Source organism: Petaurus breviceps, unplaced genomic scaffold (genome assembly GCF_028583685.1).
Source record: "Petaurus breviceps papuanus isolate PSGF00001 unplaced genomic scaffold, PetGlider_PUasm1.0 90881, whole genome shotgun sequence".
Classification (NCBI taxonomy): Eukaryota; Metazoa; Chordata; class Mammalia; order Diprotodontia; family Petauridae; genus Petaurus; species Petaurus breviceps.
The window spans coordinates 11,312,508-11,331,752 of NW_027187369.1; the positions used below are offsets into that span (position 1 = coordinate 11,312,508).

Consider the following 19,245-nt stretch of genomic DNA (forward strand, 5'->3'; position numbering starts at 1 on the left):
AGCCTCTCATCAGAGGATATTATAAAATATTAAACCAAAGTGGATAACATTACCTGTGAAAGAATTTTTTTTTACTATGTTATTTTCAAATAACAATTAACATCTTCTCCCAAATTCTCCATTTCTATCAATGGTGTTAACACTCATCTAATCACAGACTGAAAATCTTGGTTTCATTTCTGATTCTTCTTCCTCTTTCATCCACTGTATTATCTAACCAATCACAAAATCTCGTGTATTCTTTCTTGACAACCTCTCTCTGATTTACTCTTTTGTATTCACTCCTACTAGCCAGGTCCTTTATGCCTCGGATTACTGCATCAGTCTTTCTGCTTCTGTTTCTTCTCCTATTTCTTTGACCAATCCATCCTGCATTCTAGCACTAGAGAAATCTTTCTAAAAACACTGTTGCTGATGTAACTTGTTATTTCTGTTCAGTCATTTTCAGTTGTGTCAGACTCTTTGTGACCCCATTTGGGGTTTTCTTGGCAAAGATACTGGAGCAGTTTGTCATTTCCTTCTCCAGCTCATTTTACAGATGAGAAAACTGAGGGAAGTGACTTACCCAAGGTCACATAGCTAGTAAGTGTCTAAGGCCAGATTTGAACTCACAAAGATGAGTATTCTGACTCCAAGCCTGGCACTCTATCCACTGCAGTGTCACCTAGATATCCTACTAATGTAACTATCCTGCTCAAAAATGCTGTTGGTTGCCTATTACCTGTTGAGTAAGATCCAGACTCCTCATCTGACATTCAAAGTCCTTCATAATCTGACTCCTCCTTGTCTATTTGACCTTATTTCTTACTGCTTGGCAGTACAGACCTTAAAGTACATGTAGGCCTATCTCTTCTCTTGCCCTTCAACACATAATGTTTATTCCTACCTCTCAGCTTTTATTAATATTGTTCCCACTGTCCTGCCTCCTCCAGGAGGCCTTCCATGATACTTTCTTTGTAGTGGGGATTTTGATGCAAGTCTAAATGTTAAGCAAAAACATGTGTGCTTGTTCAGGGACTCTTTCTCTATAGCACAGTGAAGAAAAAGATGAGGATTCATCAAATACTAAATAAAGCTGTGTAAAGATTCAGTGCATTTAGTGTGGTTATTTTTCTTTTCCTTCAGGAAGAAGGGATGGATATGCTAAACAGAGAAACTGTGCATGAACGGTGAGTATGTTACTTTTGAATTAAAGTGCTTTAGGATGGTGTTTACTTCCAGGTACATTTGTATCCAATTTTTATTTTTATTTTTAAAAAAGTACCAACAATAACATGACCAAGTATGATTTCTTTTCTTTTCTTTCTTTAGAGAAGTTCAAACTGCAATGCAGATAAGCCACACCTGGGAAGAAAGTCTAACCTTGGTAAAGTATCTGTACTTCAATTTTGCATACATTTTTGAAATTTTGAACTTACCAAGATGTCATTCTTCCCTATTCCTGCTTCCTTATTTCAAAGCCTTAAATACTCTTTGGTGAAAATTAGGATGAGATATGCTTCCATTCACTGTAACTTAAAAGGCTTTTAAGAAGAAATATTGTATGGTTTAGCCATAAGATTACTCTCTACCTTTTAAGAGTTGGGTCCAAAATAAATAGCTGTCTGAAACAAAACCATCATGGAGTACTCCTTTGTCTTGATGACGGGCTTCAAAAATGTCTAGTCAAAATATTTAGATGATAAAGCAATCAAAGTTCTTATTTTTTCTCCTTAATTTACAAACCATTGGACTTATTTTTTTTTTTTTTTTTGCTTTTTGGAGGGCAGTTGGGGTTAAGTGACTTGCCCAAGGTCACATGGCTAGTTTTTGTGTTAAGTGTCTGAGGCTGGATTTGAACTCAGGTACTCCTGACTCCAGGGCCAGTGCTCTATTCACTGTGCCACCTAGCTGCCTCATTGCACTTATTAAAAATTATATTTATTTATTTATTAAAGCAATTGGGGTTAAGTAACTTGCTCAAGCTTACACGGCCAGGTGTTTCTGGGTGAGTGCTAAGTGTCTGAGCCTGGATTCAAACCCCAGGTCATCCCGACACTGGAGCCGGTGCTCTTACTTGCTGTGCTACCTGGCTGCCCCTCATTGCACTTTTTTTTTTTTGTATTTGTTTTTGGGTTTTGGGGTTTGTTTTTTTTTTTTGCTTTTTTTGGAGGGAGATGGCAGGGCAATAGGGTTAAGTGACTTGCCCAAGGTCACATGGGTAGTAAGTGTGTCAAGTGCCTGAGGTTGGATTTGAACTCAGGTCCTTCTGACTCCAGGGTTGGTACTCTATTCACTGCGCCACCTAGCTGCCCTAACTGTTGGACTTTAAAGCGACATATGATGTATTTCCTGAAAATTTGACTCTATTTTATATCCATAATACATTTATCTCCACCATTATTTTAGCATTTACTTTTCAGTGAAACAAATTTAGAACTTAGTTAGAAACACTAAAAAAAAATGTTTTAACTCCTGTATACAGATTATGGTTGCTTAATTGTGGTAGTTGAATGATCAGCCATTTTCAATCTTAGTCATCTTGGTTTAGTCATCTTGAGGAAGTGAGTAAGGATTGAACTGAATTTTCTGATTTTTTTGACCTCTCTTCCAGAGTCTTAAATAAACCCAGTGACTGGAATTGCTACTAAGGAAGATAGTACTCCTTTTTCTAGATATACTGAAATAGCAGAGTTGACAGGTTATCTCTGATGATTCTAGCAGTTAGGCTATTTAGACACAAATGGGTTTGTAGCCTGATATTTCAATGCATTGATGCTATTGGAACTTAGAACTGATATTTTATTTTATTATTTTTTTAATTTAGTATTTTATTTTTTCTCCAATTACATATAAAACAATTTTTAACATTTGTTATTAAATTTTTTTGAGTTCCATATTCTTTTCCTCCCTCATATAGAAGTTAAGCAATATAGGTTTGATATAGGTTATACATGTGTTATCATGCAAAACATATTTCCATGTTAGTCCTGTTGAGAAAAAAAAGTCACCAATAAAAAAATTAAACAGGAAAATTTTTAAAAATAAAGAAAAAGTATACTTCAATTTGCATCCAGACTCCATCAGCTCTTTCTCTGCAGATGGATAGCATTTTTCATCATAAGTCCTTCAGAATTGTTGTGGATCATTGTATTACTGACAATAGCTTAGTCATTCATAGAGGATCGTCATAATATTGCTGTTACTGTATACAATGTTCTGGTTCTTCTCATTTCACTTTGCATCAGTTCATGTAAGCCTTTCCAGGGTTTTCTGAGAACATCCTTTAGAGTTGATATTTTGTAGCCAGATTTAAACAATTAGGTAAATCCAATCATTTTGGTGCTTGTTTTAATGTATTTAGATGTCATTTTCCCTACTTCCCCACTAGTACCCAGTTTCAGGTATTTCCTCTACGGTCATTTTCTAAACAATATTATTTTCAGTATCATCTCCATTCACATTTAGGGAAGAATAATATTCCCTTTTTCTCTGATACCTTGATACTGAGCTGTGCCAACTCTTTTGGAGCTATAATACAGCTATGGAAACTTTTTGGAGTCCCTAAAATTCCATGTAACTGGTTCTTCCAAAGCATAAGGATATCAACTATCAGTGGAACTGATTTTGAGGTTCCTGGCTATGGTGCAGAGTTAGTAGAAATTCCAAGCTCTTTCCAACCAATAAAAGCAATAGGAGTTGCTTCTCCCCAGCAGCAACAGCAGCTGCAATCCAATATTTCCTCACTGCTGTCACCTGAGTTCAGCTATCAGTGATATAATTACATATTGTTCCATTTACCTAGAACGATAACGATGGAGAGAAGTCATCTTCCCCAAGGCGTGTTGATTTTATTCCAGTATCTCCAGCCCCGTCACCCACCAGGGGAATTGGAAAGGTAAGAGAATGAAGCTTCACCATGTGCCCCCTGATATTCATCCAGTGAACTAGTAAAACATGTGCCTTTTAAGCATCTGTTCTGTCCAGTACACTGTGTTAGGCACTGGGGGAAAACATAAGCTGACATTTAGGAAATCTTATGTTTAGAACCCCCAATTCTGAACAGCCTCTCTTATTGTAGTATATGTGATTTGGAAAGTGGCATTTCTTACTTTTTTTGAACTCTGTTGCATTTTGGTTTTTTAGCAGTGCTATTCGCCTTCATTACAGACCTTTGTTGCCAGCAATGGGATGCCTCCTAGCCCCATTCCTAGCCCGACTAGACGATTTGCTACGTAAGTTTACATTACATGAGAGTACCAAATGGTTTCTAACTAAAGTAAAGTTAAATTTTTCTAAGTTTGTTTTTTCTGGACTTAGTAAACATGGGTAGTGTCTTCTCATAGATAAATTAAAATGTTCTTTTTTTAGTTGTCATTTCACATATAGTGAAATATCTAGCTGAATTTATACATGTATGTACATATGATATCTCCCCTCTGGCATATATTTACTCACGAATAGGATTTTCTAGTTACTTTTTACAAGTATACCCGCTCATCCACCTAGAAACATGCAATTATACAAAGAATCTATGATTTCATGAACATCTAACTTCTGATTTAGTAACTCCCTCTAACAACCAAAACTGAAAATTCAAGTCCTAAGGCTTTGAAAACTATATGAGTTCCTCCTGTTACTGCTACTAGATATGTGGAAAAGTCAGTGTTTGGTACAAATCTCAGTGGGCCAGTACCTCCCTAAAATCCAGACTAATGGCATTCTCTTTAGTAGATAAGTATTGGCAAATTGCCTGAAGTCACTTTACCTATAAGGGATTACCCAGGGTCCCATAGCTAATAACTGTCAAAAGTGAGGTTTGAACCCCCAAAGTCCTCCTGATTCCAAACCTAGCCCTCTGTAGCCATTACACATGCTGCTTCTATCTACCTCTAGGTTGAAAATAGCCCTGTGAATTACAACCAGGACTACATAGCTCTCCATTAATTTTTCCAAATTTAGGAAGATTTTCCTGGCTAGAGAGCCGAGTTATAGGAGTATGTTTGCTACTAGGTTATTCCTATTCTCACTCAGAATTCGGACAGAACAATTAGAAGCTTCTACTGCTGTACACTTGGCATTAGATGGCATTAGAGAGAGGTTGGGCATGGCTTCTGAGATCTATATTTTATGACCTCATTTTCTGGTCTAATGAGTTGTGCCAGCTGAACCTGGTTATCCAAATCCTTTTTGGGAGTAGTGGTGGCTTTGCTCTGGTAATCTTGTAGACTTTTGATCACAACTGTTGACATGTGCATAGAGGCATGGTAATGACAAATATGATTCATATTACATCAGCAGGAGGAGTCAGAGTCCCATCAACTGTATCAGACCGAGTGTGCTGGGACCCTTAAAGAGAAAAGGTACTGTGGTTCTATGGGAATTCGGGAAATGGGATTTTAAAAGTTACATTTTCTCAATATATACTCTAAGTAGTGGCTTGCACTTACATGGTACTTTATGATTACAGTGTAATTTCCCATATATCCTCACTAAATCATTATCAAGTAGTGGTTTTGTTAGGATTAGTTTTTCACTGACCATGTAACATTTGATAGATGTTAGAAGTATTTTAATAAAAATACTTTTCAATTTAGACTACTTAGTTTAGTATTTTATTGCTTTTTCTTCCAGTGATTAATATGGAGAATTATTAAAATGTGACATAAACTTTAAAATGGTTGAAGTTGTAGTATTTGTTTTTATTCTTAGTTTTAAAAAGGTGAGATTTAAGAAAGGAGGATGGTTGGTATTGGGATAATGATGACTCAAACAAGAAGGTGATTTTTGAGCCAGTCTTGTCTCATCTCACCCTATCTCCATTTGACCTCGTTCTTCGTCTTTCAACTTACTGAAGAAACAAAATGAGCTGCATATTTAGTAAGAAATCTAATTTGCTTGGAGTGGGATGGTGAAAATGGGAGAATAGAAGGGGTCAAGAAGGAGAGAGCAGAACCACAGCATGCTTTCTTCTCTCAAACATAATATATTTTGGACTAATTAATAAGACAGGCTTCCAGCATAGCATATTTAATTAAACCAAGACATATGCATTTCTTTGTAATTACTCTCAAATTATCAAAGACTGAGCTGTGGGCAAGGCCTTTTTTTTTTTTTTTTATAAAACTGTCCATAACTTAGATGTGTGAGTTAGTGTCATGCAAAAGTGGAAAGTCTTTGGGTAATGGAGTACTTGGAATATTTTTTTAATATATTAAATATATGCTTAAGTTCAAAATTTTGTGCATTAGCTTCACTGAAATCTTCTGCCCTTTTAGGAGATTGAGGTTTTGTCACTTTGGGCATAGCATAATTAGTTTGTGTTTAAAAGCTGCTCTTAAAAAAAAATTAAATTTAAAAAATTAAAAAAATAAAAAACAAACAAAAAAGCTACTCTTACCTATTAGAGAAGTGAATATTCTTTTGTAACTCAACCACTTGAGAGCATGGGGCCCTGCAACCCAAGTAAAAAGTAGAGAAAGAGGGTACTGAGAACTAACTGGCCTATGGTAGGCAATGCCAAAGGAGTCAGTGCTCTTTTAAGCTAGAGAAGAGAACCTTCCAAGGTGAAGAGTAACTCTTAGGGAGAGGATCCAAAGCATGAGAAGGTTTTCCAGATGGCAGTAAACAACAACTGCCCATTTTCTCTGAGAATAAAATGAGAGAATGACCTAAAAGCAGCAGTACTGAGCAGTTTGACTGGTTGGTTTAGAAAGATAAGCCTAAGAAAACCATGAGACCTTCTCTGAAGATAGGTTTGTTTGGTTTTTTTTAAGCAATTGGGGTTAGGTAACTTGTTCAAAGTTACACGGCCAGTTATTTCTGGGTGTGGTGCTGAGTATCTGAGCCCGGATTTGATCCCCAGGTCATCCCAACACTGGAACTGGTGCTCTTACTCGCTGAGCCACCTGGCCACCCCTAAGCAATTGGGGTTAAGTAACTTGCTCAAGGTTACACGGCCAGGTGTTTCTGGGTGGGTGCTAAGTGTCTGAGCCCGGATTTGATCCCCAGGTCATCCCGACACTGGAGCTGGTGCTCTTACTCGCTGTGCTACCTGGCCGCCCCTTCCCTGGGGGTTTTAATGCATAGAAGACTGACTTCCTTAAATGGTGAAAGTCTAGTCATGTCTGAGGGCATGGGTAGAGAGATAACATGAAATAATCTTCAAGCCCTCTGAGATACTTAGTAATCTTCCCAAGGAAGAGTTCGAGAATCTCTTTGTGGATGCTTAAAGAAACAAAAAAGACATAGGATTTGGTTCTGGATGATTGTATAATCCTGCCTTATGCAAAGGCTCTTCTGGCAGGGGGATGCTCTTTACCTCACATGTAATTAATTACATATGATCATCAAGCATTAGGTGAATAATAAATAACATTTACTCAAAAATGGCCATAAAGTTGCATCAACACACCCTTTTGGTTGAAAATAGACCCCCTGCCTCCGTTCCCCCATCTCCAAGCAGTTTAAAGCTGGCTTGGCCACTGTTGTTTTTTTCATAGGCGAGATGGAAAATGAAGATCCACCAAAGAGATTCTTTCAAGGCACCAGCAGCAGTCTGTTTTCTCCTCATCTTCCATCAATTCCTGACATGTGGTAAGCCATTTAACTTTGCGTTTACAACATTCATTAAGGTGTGTATTACATGCTTTTATTAAGGTCTTATTTGACTTGACAGCTTTGTCAAATTTATTGATTAATTTGTATAGTTAGTTAATGTTGGTTCTCAGACATGTGTATATTTTTAACATTGATTATATAATGGATATGTTTCTTAGAAGTGTGTCCATAGGAATAGATTACTGTATGGTACGTATATGGTTATGCACACACAGGAAAAAACATTCTTCTGTCTACTTGAACCATAGTAAACCTAGTTCAATGAGAAGAAAAGAGAACTTTTCTTTGTTATTCTTTACTTTACTATCCAGATGGTGTCTTGAAACTATAACTGTCACCACTTCTTTGCTGTAGATGGTCTGTGGTCATTTGCTGACTTTTCCCTCCCACAGAATGCACATTCAGATCTCTTGACTTCTGTTTACAATGGGTGGCCTTTTCTTCTCCCAGTCTGTCTTCAGATGCTCTTGAAGGGAACAGCAGCAGTGCTGGATCTTCTTGTATCTCACCAGCTAAAGTCAGCATTACCACCAATTCTCCTGTGTTACCTTCTGCCTCGGGCTCTCCATTTATTCCTGTAGATGAGCTTTCATCTAAGTGATTCACCACTCCCAAGATTTGTGTTTCTGATGGAGAGAAAAATCCAGTTGGAGCAATCATGTAGAATTGTGTCGCACAATTTGGGCTATTTCCTCTTCTATATTTTCCCCTTAGGAATATCCAGAAATATTGTTATTCTAGAGAATTCCCATGTCCAGTTCCTGAGGATGTGCTGAAATTCAACATCGTGATCTTTGCAAAAGCGTCTTCTAAATGAGGAGCATGTTGAAGCTATATACATCCTTTAAGCTGCTAATGTATCTATATGCCTGTGTCGATCCTTGATTATTGTCTCTTGATAATTGAGAGCGCTATTTATTTATGGGAATAGTAAGTTCTGATGAAGTATAATTGTTAAGTCAGTATCACAAATTGATGTTGGAAAATGACACTTTGTGCCCACACTAGTTCTCAATAATGTTTTCAGTAATTGCTAGCCTGCACTTACAAAAAAGAAAGATAACCAACCTGTCAAAGGCCATTTTTAAAGTAAGCTGATTATAACATACTAATCTTACAACTATCTTTTTTACACAGGAATTCGGAGCTATTTACTTTGTTTTGGGAAGAGAAAGGGGTAGTATAAGGAGGAAAAAATCCTAAATGAATAGCAAAAGCAAAATACTTAATTGGGGCTTTGTGCCAGTATTCAACTTGTGTTTTACCTTGATCTATTTTATATTTAGATGTGGAGAAGCCAGTGTTGATTAGTTGTAGTTTTATGCATTTTTGTAAATTCCTTTTTATTTCTAATTATGACTGCTGATTTGATTAAATATGGTTCCAACACGTAATGGATTTTCTGTCAGAATTACCCACTTCCTTTTTCCCATAAATGACTGTAAATATTTTTTTTAACTCCAAATGTTTTGCTATCTAAAAATCTTTTAAGGGATTAAAAAAAATAGAAATAGAATAGCCCTAGCAAAGTGTTAAATTTTAAAACCTAAAATAAGTGCTTTGAACATTTGGGGGTAGTTAACATTTGATTTAAAATTAGGGAATTTTCTGAATTTAAGTTGAGAATACATTGAAATGGACTTAGTTAATCAGTTATGAATAGTCCTTATAAAACATTTCCTTTTCAAAAGGATACTAGAACAGTGATTTTTAGCTATACTCTCAAATGGGAAAAGACACAGATACAGAGGAGTGTGTTACAGAAAGCCTTGAAGGCATTCACCATAAGAGTCTATGGATAAATGTAACCACATACTCCCATGTATGCACCATTCATCATGGTGAACTTCTGAGAAGGGAATAGAATTCTACTAATGACCAACTATAAGTAAACAGAACTGGTGGTATAGTCTTAGTGATGCTTCAGCTTCTGTGTTTCCTAGGTCTTAGACTTGTTAGGTAAAAAGAAAGGGGTTAGAGGGGCTTTGCTGCAACTCAATGTGGTAGCAGTTCTGTACCTTGCCCCTCCAACCCCCACCCTACTCCCCCCCCCCAAAAAAAAAAAAAAGCCCTGTCTATCGACAAAGTCAGTAAAGATTCTTATACAGCGATGATGCATTTGCACAGACTCTGGGAGAGGATATAATGTTCGAGAACAAAAACCACTGAAGATAGACGAAGTGAACTTTTAGGGTGAAAACACTGCTTCAAGAAACCTTGTATAAATTCATATGCTAAGTAATACATTAGTATGTGCTTATATATGTTGGGGGCACTAATATTGGACCCCTCTAGAAAAGGGTTTGCTTTGGTAATCATAACTCTACTTAGCTCAGACAATTTTTCACTCTTTTCAAGTTAGTTTAGACTTCTGTGTTACGTGCTAGAATAACATAACTCACTACAGTATGCTCGATGTGGCATTGTGAATACTGTTGTTGGCTTTTTATTCTTGACTAATCATTGCAACTGTTGCCTTTTGAGCTTGTGTAATGAAAGAAGCCTGTATTTCTTTCTATAAAAGACTTTCCCTCTCTTGGTATTCAACCCCAAAGAATTGCTTAACTTTTCCATGCTGTTTTTGTGGTTGGTTCCTTTTGAGTATGATAAGGCTGTAGTTGATCTTAAACATGCCAAAGACCTGTCATGTCACTCTTCTGTAGAGAAGACTGATTCTGGGGGGTTCGACTTTGCTTGTGTCATTTTTCCTGAATGAGTCTCTTACTGTCTAATCTAAACTCATCTTAAAGATGCAAGAACAAGAACTAGTTGTGCTGTGTATATGTGTCAGTGTGTCTTCTTTCTGTTGTATTTATGCTAGTTTTCAAAATGCTAATAAAAATTAAAATGAAAGAGAAATGTCGCTTCTCAAAGGGTTTTTTTTTTGGTGTATTGCTTCTTGGCTTTAAAAGTATGTTCATATTTGCTACAGAACTTCCATCAGAAATCTTAGAAGCACAGTTTGAGAAATTCATCTTTGCCATTATTCTAACTGACCTATTTGTTGTATGTTTTTCTTTAATATAAAAGTAGAGAGGTCAGTGGTTGCTAAAATACTTTTATTAAATCTACACCTACCTTTGTAATCTACCAAAGAACTTAGATCTCCAAATTTTCCTTATCTGAATTTTCACATAAACTTGCTCCCATTTCAAGAGAGGTTTCATAAGTGAAATTCTAAAAAGAGCAAAACAGCTCCGGGAGCCTAAAATTGCCATAGCAGTTCAAAAATGTGTTTTTGACTTGGTCTGACCCTGTAATTTCACCGGTAAAAGGAACTCCTGGTGAGGAAACACCTTCTGTTAATGCAGATCACCTACTGTTTGAGTACCACTTCTAATCGAAAGAGTGGCTTGGGACATTGAGAGGTTAAGTGACATTGCTAGTATCAGAGGTGAGACTTGAACTCCCAGTCTTCTGAGTCTGAGGCTATGAACTTTCTCTCTAAAATATGCCATTCCCAAAATGACATTAGAATTCCATCACTGAGATTTTGAAAGTAGAATTTTAATTTGTAGAGTTGTTTTTTGAAGCAGTTAGTCACTGCAAGCCAAAAATTTCAAATTTTTGTCCTCAGCTTTCATTTGTTGACAGAATGATGACAATGGACCTTTTTAAAATGTGCATTTACCAGATTCAGAGCTGATGAGTTACAAGCCTATACTAAGAGTGACTTTGGTTTTTTAAATTGGATAGCTATTTTTTTTTTCCCTAGGAAAAAGGAATACACCCAAGAACTCAATCGTTCTTTCTGACTCTTTACATCAGTGAAAAAGGATTCTAACAAGAGTATTTTCAGTACTGTGACATGTGCAATGTCCACCACCCCCTCCCCCCTTCCAGGATTGATATTTGAAAGATTCCTCCACATCATAAATTCTAGAATTTAGGCATTGTGATATAAAAGATGATTTTTGAAAACCCCATAGAACTTAGTCATTTAGTCCAGCCACTCCATTACAGTATTTCCTTCTTACAACACCTCTTACAAATGTTCAGGCAGAGGGTTGAGTACTTCCAACAATGGAGAACTCACTCTCTCACAAGCCATTCCATTCCATTGTTTGATAGCTGTAGTTATTAGACAGTTCTTTCCTAAATTAGAGAAAGGTAGTTGGGAGGGAGGATCTGTGCATATATAAGCAACAATATACTACCAGATAATTTGGCCTGGGATGGATTTAACCAAACCTTTAAAACAAATTATAAGCCTGTACTAACCTTGAACCCTTGTCCTTGAATTATTAGATTCTTTGGAGTCCTACTAACAACATGTCTAGTCTCTTAAATGACTAAAAGTTTTTATCCTACAGGCACATCTGTATGTCTTTTACATAATGGACCCTCTGTAACAGTATATTATAGGTAAAAAAAGTAACTGCCATTTTCCCTGACCTTGCATTTCAGTATTTTACCTCTTGGGACCTGAGCCTAAAGAGGTCTCATCCATGTAGACTTCATTGCCAAATAATTAAAGCTTTTAATTTTGAAAAGGGTAGACCGTGCAAAACAAGGCTAAGATAATTTCAGTGAAAATGCAGTCCAGCCTTGCCTCCTCCATTGCCACACCATGTCTTCCTATATCACAGATGACTTTCCAATGATTTTTCCTCCAAGGTTAAAAATAGGATTGGTTTTCACTGTTGTCTATAAGTTCTAGGTAAAAGGAGCCAAAGGAAAATCACATAGGCAGCTTGGAAATTTCTTTTTACTATCCTGGTAGCAGGATAATTAATGGCCATATGTTCTCAAAAGCACTAAATAAATGCATCCATACGATTAGCTGGATCCTATAAATTGACTGATAGCTGTATATGTGAAATTGGAGATCTTTGTGGCCTGACTGACAGCAACACAAATTGGTAAAATAATTGCCTAGAGTCTGCCTTTCAGTATGTGATCAGACTACAATTTCGTCCCCTAAAGTACTGCCTCTGTCTTTGTAAGCAGAGAGAACGTCATGCTGGTCATAAACCTCTGAACCCTTTAAGAAGATGCTTGAAGTGGTTAGGGAGGGTCACGCCCATAGAAGTCAAGGCTCTGATCCTTTCCTGCAATGTGGAACTCATTTTGTTCTTTCTCAGCCATAGTGTCCTCTGTCTTTTGAATTATGCATGATTTATTCGGAAAGGGAATGCTAATTTCCCTCTGCTTTCTTGTTTTGTGTGAATAAATTATTTTCCTGGGATTTGCATGTTAATCACCTGCTCTCATTGCAGCAAAGCACACGCCAATTTAAAAAAAAAACACCTCTTCATCAGCTCATAAGATGTGAGACTTATGATACATTTGGTATGGGCATTGTTTAAAAGGACCCTCTGAGGAACAAGCCAAATCTGCTAATTTTTCCTAGGGCATCAATGGAAAATCTTATCTAATAACTCAAAAGCCGACTACCAGCAAGAAAACTTTTTTGAAATAATTATCATATGGCTATAAAGAAGGGGGTGGAGTGGATCCCTCTACGACAATTTAGTTTTATTTCTTGGTCTGGGTCTTCTTCCTTGGTAGCTTTCCAGGGAACATAAGCTTAAAACTGAAGGTCATGACTTGAAACAGTCAGAAACAGCTAGCCTGTGATTTTGTGCTTTGTAGGGAAGTAGTCTGAAATTAAATTATCCAGCAAAGGAACCTAATTATACCTTTCATTTTTATTCTGGCTCTTCCAAGGAGACCTCCACTAAAGTCATCCTTCTATGCTGCCTCGTGGCATGGAGGTGAGCTCTGGGTTCTGGAAGGCTGTGCCAATAGAGTATAAACTCTTGAAGTCACAACCAAGTTGGAAAAGCTTTGTGTATGGTTCTGGTGATAAGCCTGTATGTTTAGCATCCTAGGACTAGCAGTTTAGAAAATGTCAGAACCAGAAGGTTGGTCCCCAGATATGGATTTTTTGGGAGTGCCACAGATATTCATGAAGGTTGCCTAGTAAAGGGTGGAAGGGATTGTAATTAGCATTAGTGGAGGGAAGAACTAACAAAAGTACAGATTGTTACATATAGAAATATTATGAGGGGAGATAAAACACTGTGGTTGGTTTAGTTTACCTTCTTGACTGACATTTTGTTAAATTACTGAGTGCCAGTGATTTGTAGACTTATATTTTGAGTCAACTCAAGAGCAAACATTAAGTGCCTGCTATATGTGAGGTTTTAGGTGCTGCAGATACAAAACAAAAGCAAAACCCTGTCCTTAAGGGCAAGAACTTAAGAGAGAATGAAATGTTACCCTTAGGAAACCTAGCACATGGGCCAGTGTTCTTTGGGACTCAAATCTATTTTCTTGGAAGGCCCAAATTAATTTTCTAAATTAGAATCCTAACATCTTTAGAGTCTCTCACACACACACTTTATCTACTGTGAAAATGCCTTACCAAGACCACTCAGTTCTTCAGTTTACTCACCTCCCATAAGCTACTCTACCCCACCTCAACCACATAAAAAGATGGTGTAGCAGCAAGCATCTCAGGGTGTGCTGCCAATACAGGTTCTTAGATCTGCTTTGTTAAAGGAAAGCAACTCAAAATGGGTTAACAAGCTTACTTTAATCAGTCAAACATATATTGTTTACCTTGTTCAGGGGAAAAGGTCAGCACCCCGAACTTCAAAGTACACAGACAGAATTATCAAGACAGAAACAGATCTAGTAGACAGATTTCAAACTGTCCAACCATTACATCCATACCCAGTCAACATCTGGGTTTCAACATCTGGGTTTTTTCAAAGCCGGGGGGCTCAGGACAACGGCTTCCCAGAATCCAGATCAAATCACAGAACACTTCTCAAAGTGAGCCCCAAAACAAAGCTACACATCAGGGCTTATATAGCCTCTTGGCTCAGAGAATGTAACAACCTTATTGACTCACTGGCCAATCAAGAAGTATCTACTGAAAAACAAGCCTCCCACCCCAGGCTCCAGGTGCACTTTAGCCTAGGGGCAGGGAAGATCTTTAAAATTTACATTCCCATTACAGATGGTCTTACCTTCAATCTTGCTGTCACCTACAGAAATACCAGCTCTGTGTTCAGGAATTCTAAAATCTCCTTATCTGACCATAATCTATCAACTTTTTGTCTCTTCCCTTACAAAACCCTACTCTTTGTACTGTGACCTCTAGTTCCTTGACCCTTAATTCTTTCCCAGGCCATCTCTCTAGCAACTCTTTCTTCTCCCCATCTTGACCTCTGGGTGTACTACTTCAACTTTACACTGTCTTCCCCTCTTGAAAATCTCTACCCCTTGGGGTGACTAGGTGGTGCAGTGAATAGAGCACCAGCCCTGGAGACAGGAGAACCTGAGTTCAAATCCAGCCTTAGACACTTAACACTTACTAGCTGTGTGACCTTGGGCAAGTCACTTAACCCCAATTGCTCTGACCAAAAAAAGAAAATCCCTACCCCTCTTACCATGTCCCCAATTACACTCAACCAAGCCTCAGCCTTAAATCATTCTTGCCATTCAATGCCTTCACAACTACGTGTAAGCTGCTGAAAAAAGAGAAAAACTCTCACCAATTCTGACAGGGTCTGCTACAAATTTATGTTACATTACCTCAACTGGGCCCTCATTGATAATAGGCAACCCTTCTATACCTGCCTTATGAACTCACAGTGACTCTTCCATACCTTTTCATCCCTCCTCAAACTTCCCATAACTATACTCATACACACACAGATACGCATGCGCTCACAGCTGAGAACTTTGGTTCATATTTTACAGAAAAAAATGAGGCCATTTATAATGAGTTCCCTCTTCTTCCCTCTTCCTTATCTCCTATCACTCATGCATCCTGCCACTATCTCCTTCATCAGTGTCTCACACGATAAAGTGACTTTACTCCTTTACTTATTCAAGTGATCTCATTCCATCCTGTTTCCTCCAGCCAATTGCCATCCCTACTCTTTCCCTGAAAAAAAAAAAAACTCTTGCTTGATCTTTTCATCCCCACTTGCTAGCTTCCTATATCTTTTCTGCTCTTTGTAGCTAAACTCCTTGAAAAGGTTGTCTACAATAGGTGCCTCTACTTTCTCTCCTCTCACTCTCTTCTTAACCCCTCACAGTCCAGTTTCTGACTTTATTCCACCAAAACTACCCTCTGCAAAGTTACATATGATCCCTGAGTTGCCAGATCCGATGGCTTTTTCTCAATCCATATTCTTCTTGACCCCTCTACTGCCTTTGATACCATGGCTTACTCTTCTCTTTGATACTCGTTTCTCTAGGTTTTCAGGGCATCCCTCTCTCTTGGTCCTCTTCCTACCTGTCTGACCACTCCTCATTCTCTTGCTGGATCCTCTTCCAGATCATGCCCCCTAATTGTAGGTGTCCCTCAGAGTTCTGTTCTGGACCCTCTCTTCTCCCTCTGTACTACTTCACTTGGTGATCTCATCTGTTCCCCTGTATTTAATTACCATTTCTATGCTGATGATTCTCAAACCTACCCATCCCTCCCCTGACCTCTCGGCTGACCTCAAAATCTCACATCTCTGCCTGCCTTTTAGATATCTCAAACTGAATGTCCAGTAGGCATCTTAATCTCAAGATGTCCAAAACAGGACTCATCTTTCCCCCTACTCTGCCTCCCACCTTCCCTATTTCTGTAGAGGGTAACACCATCCTCCCAGTCCCTCAGGCATACAACCTAAGAGTCATCCTGGACTTCGCACTATCTCTCACCACTCCCCATATCCAATCCATTGCCAAGGCCTGTCAATTTCACCTTAACAGCATCTCTTGAATATGTCCCCTTCTCTCCTCTGACACTGCTGCCACCCTGGGGCAGGCCCTCATCACCTCACACCTAGATTATTGCAGTAGCCTGAAATGACTCTGCCTGTCCCTGGTCTCTCCCCACTCCAATCCATCCTCATTCAGTCACCAAAGTGATTTTCCTAAAGCACAGGTCCAATCATGTCATTTCTCTACTCAATAAACTCTAGTGGCTCCCTATTGCCTCCAGGAGCAAATACAAAATGCTCTGGTATGCAAAGCCCTTCACAACCTAGCCCCCACCTGCCTTTCCAGTCTTTTAAAAATCTTACTCCCTGCCGTGTATTCTTCAGTCCAATGATACTGCCCTTCTGGCTACTTCATGGACAAGACACTCCATCTCTTGGTTCCAGACATTTTCTCTTACTATCCCTCATTTCTGGTACACTTTGCCTTCTCTGTTCCAACTATTGATCTCCCTGGCTTCCTTTAAGTCCCAACTAAAATCTCTTTTACAGGAAGCCTTCCTCAATCCCTCTTAATTCTAGTGTTTTCCCTCTCTTAAATATTTCCTATTTATCCTGTATGTAGCTTTTGTTGTTGTTATTGTTATGTTATTTTCAGTCATAGCCAACTTTTGGTGACTCCATTTGGGATTTTCTTGGCAAAGATACTGGAGTGCTTTGCCATTTCCTTTTCCAGCTCATTTTACAGATGAGGAAACTGAGGCAAGCAAGGTAAAGTGACTTGCCCAGGGTCACCCAACTAGTAAATATCTGAGGCTGGATTTGAACTCAGGAAGATGAGTCTTCCTGACTCCATGCTTGGCACTCTATACACTGCATCACTTACATAACTGGCTTTGTATATGTTTGTTTACATGTTTTCTCCCCCTTTAAACTGTCAGCTTCTTGAAGACAAGGACTGTCTTTTGTCTTTTTTTGTATCCCCATTTCTTTTCCTTTTTGCTTTTTGGAGGGGGGAAGGCAGGGCAATTGGGGTTAAGTGACTCACCCAAGGTCACACGGCTAGTAAATGTTAAATGTCTGAGGACGCATTTGAACTCAGGTCCTCCTGACTCCAGGGCTGGTGCTCTATTCAGTGTACCACTTAGCCACCCCCCTATCCCCATTTCCTAGCACAGTGCCAGGCATACAGTAGGTGCCTAATAAATGCTTATTGATTGATCAGTGATGGCCTTCAGCTTCAAATCAAGTACAAGAGAGCATACTACCTCTCTGCCTAATTTTGTTTTGGGACTGTTCCTCTTTTTTTTAATCAAATGCTTTATTAACTTCTAGCTTACATTGTTCATTTCCACAAGATTTTGAGTTATAAATTTTCTTCCCATTTTCCCCTACTCACCACTCCAAAAGAGCAATCCCACTGGATATCCCCTCCTCCAATCTGCTCTCTCCCTTACCCCCTCCAGCTTTCCAGTAGGGCATGGTGGATCTCTCCCCAGTGCCTGTATATCTAATTTCCCATTTATGTGTAAAATAATATTGATTATATATATGTATATATGTAGGTTCGGTTCCTCTTGAAAGTTCATTAACTAGCTAATAATCTCTGGTCATAGAATCATAACTTTAGAGCTAGAAGGGACCTTGGATGTCATCTAATCCAACCTGGTCATTTCACCAATGAGGAATTTCTTGCCCAAAGGTTTAGTGACTTGGCCAAGGTCATCTATAGGTAGTTAGTGGCAGAGTCAGTTCTGGAACCCAGGTCCATGGATACCAAATCCAGCCCCTTTTCCACACCATTGTCAATTGCTACAGCAGAAGTATGGATTTACTAAACACCTTATGCCAGAATCTCCTATGCTTACTACTTCTGTCTTTGGGATGGCAGCTACTCGAATATGGGGATTATGTTGTTTTTACTCTTTATCTCTCTTGCATAGTGCTTCACACGTGGTGCTTAATGTTTGTTGAAATGTCCAAATAGCCAGACCACTAACTAATCCCACCACATTCTTTTCCTTATATTGAATATGAATCTGCTTTATGATAGCTCCCAGTGAAGAATCAGAGTTTTAAAGCCTTAGAAAGGTACCTTAAAGGCCATCTAGTTCAATTCTCTTATTTTATAGATGAAACTGAGATGCAAGGAAGTTAAAATGACTTGCCCAATATCCCACAGTTAGCCAATAGCAGAGCTGAGACTTGAGCCCAAGTCCTCTGACTTCTAATCCAGACCTCTTTCCACAACAAGGTGATTGTTGTTCCATGGGGGCTCTTCCGTGTAACCACCTGTCAGATATGACAATGACAACCACCATTTCACCTCTTAAAGTCTCTTCCATTTCCTGTCTCTATTCCTTGCAGGGTTTTCATAACCTTTATCCTGGTTGCCCTTCTCTGGATATTGAATGATTTCCACTTTGTCCAAGTTCTTAAAGTTTAGTACCCCAAAGTAACATGAAACTCTGGATGTGATGAGCAGTACTACAGGGGGATTATTATCTCCATTGTTCCGGATGATGCTTCTATTAATGCATTAATGCTAATTGCATTAACTTTCTTAGCATCCGCCTCACACTGTTGCCTCACATTAAGCTTGGAATATAATTAGGCTCCTTTACTGGTTAATTTAATTTCAGAATATTTCCTGGTACAGTGTGACTATACTCAAAATATTACCACACAATCCTAAGAAGTCATTCAATTAGCTAGTTTTTCCCATGTCTTTGTAATTACAACAGAGGCTAGATAGTGGGCCCAACAATTCTCAGACAGTCTTCATCTAGTAGTCTTGTATCTCTTACTAGCACATCATGGGATCTTTACCCAAATCCCAGTTGAGAGTAAGTCGAGATGGCAGAGTAGAAATAGACTTCTGCAGGGCTCCAGATTCCACCTCCCCCAATTCATGTAAAAGGGGACTCTGAACAAACTTTGGAGATACAGAACCCACAAAATGACACAGAGAAGC

The 19,245-nt window shown here is 38.5% G+C and overlaps 1 protein-coding gene across 6 annotated transcripts in view; it reads left to right on the top strand.

The window, feature by feature from the left end:
- Nucleotides 1-19,245, top strand: part of LOC138150691 (P2R1A-PPP2R2A-interacting phosphatase regulator 1-like) — a 51,928-nt gene that overhangs the window by 16,133 nt on the left and 16,550 nt on the right. For 2 of the 6 annotated variants that reach the window (XM_069074117.1, XM_069074114.1), the window contains exons 4-10: nt 1,126-1,169; nt 1,312-1,366; nt 3,785-3,877; nt 4,126-4,214; nt 5,278-5,342; nt 7,482-7,575; nt 8,050-10,458. In XM_069074117.1, the coding sequence (XP_068930218.1) occupies nt 1,126-1,169; nt 1,312-1,366; nt 3,785-3,877; nt 4,126-4,214; nt 5,278-5,342; nt 7,482-7,575; nt 8,050-8,200 (591 nt within the window). In that variant the 3' untranslated portion in view covers nt 8,201-10,458. Of the gene's footprint in view, nt 1-1,125; nt 1,170-1,311; nt 1,367-3,784; nt 3,878-4,125; nt 4,215-5,277; nt 5,343-7,481; nt 7,576-7,991; nt 10,459-19,245 lie in introns of those variants that run through there. The other 4 variants (XM_069074115.1, XM_069074118.1, XM_069074116.1 and 1 more) reach the window with 3 other exon arrangements.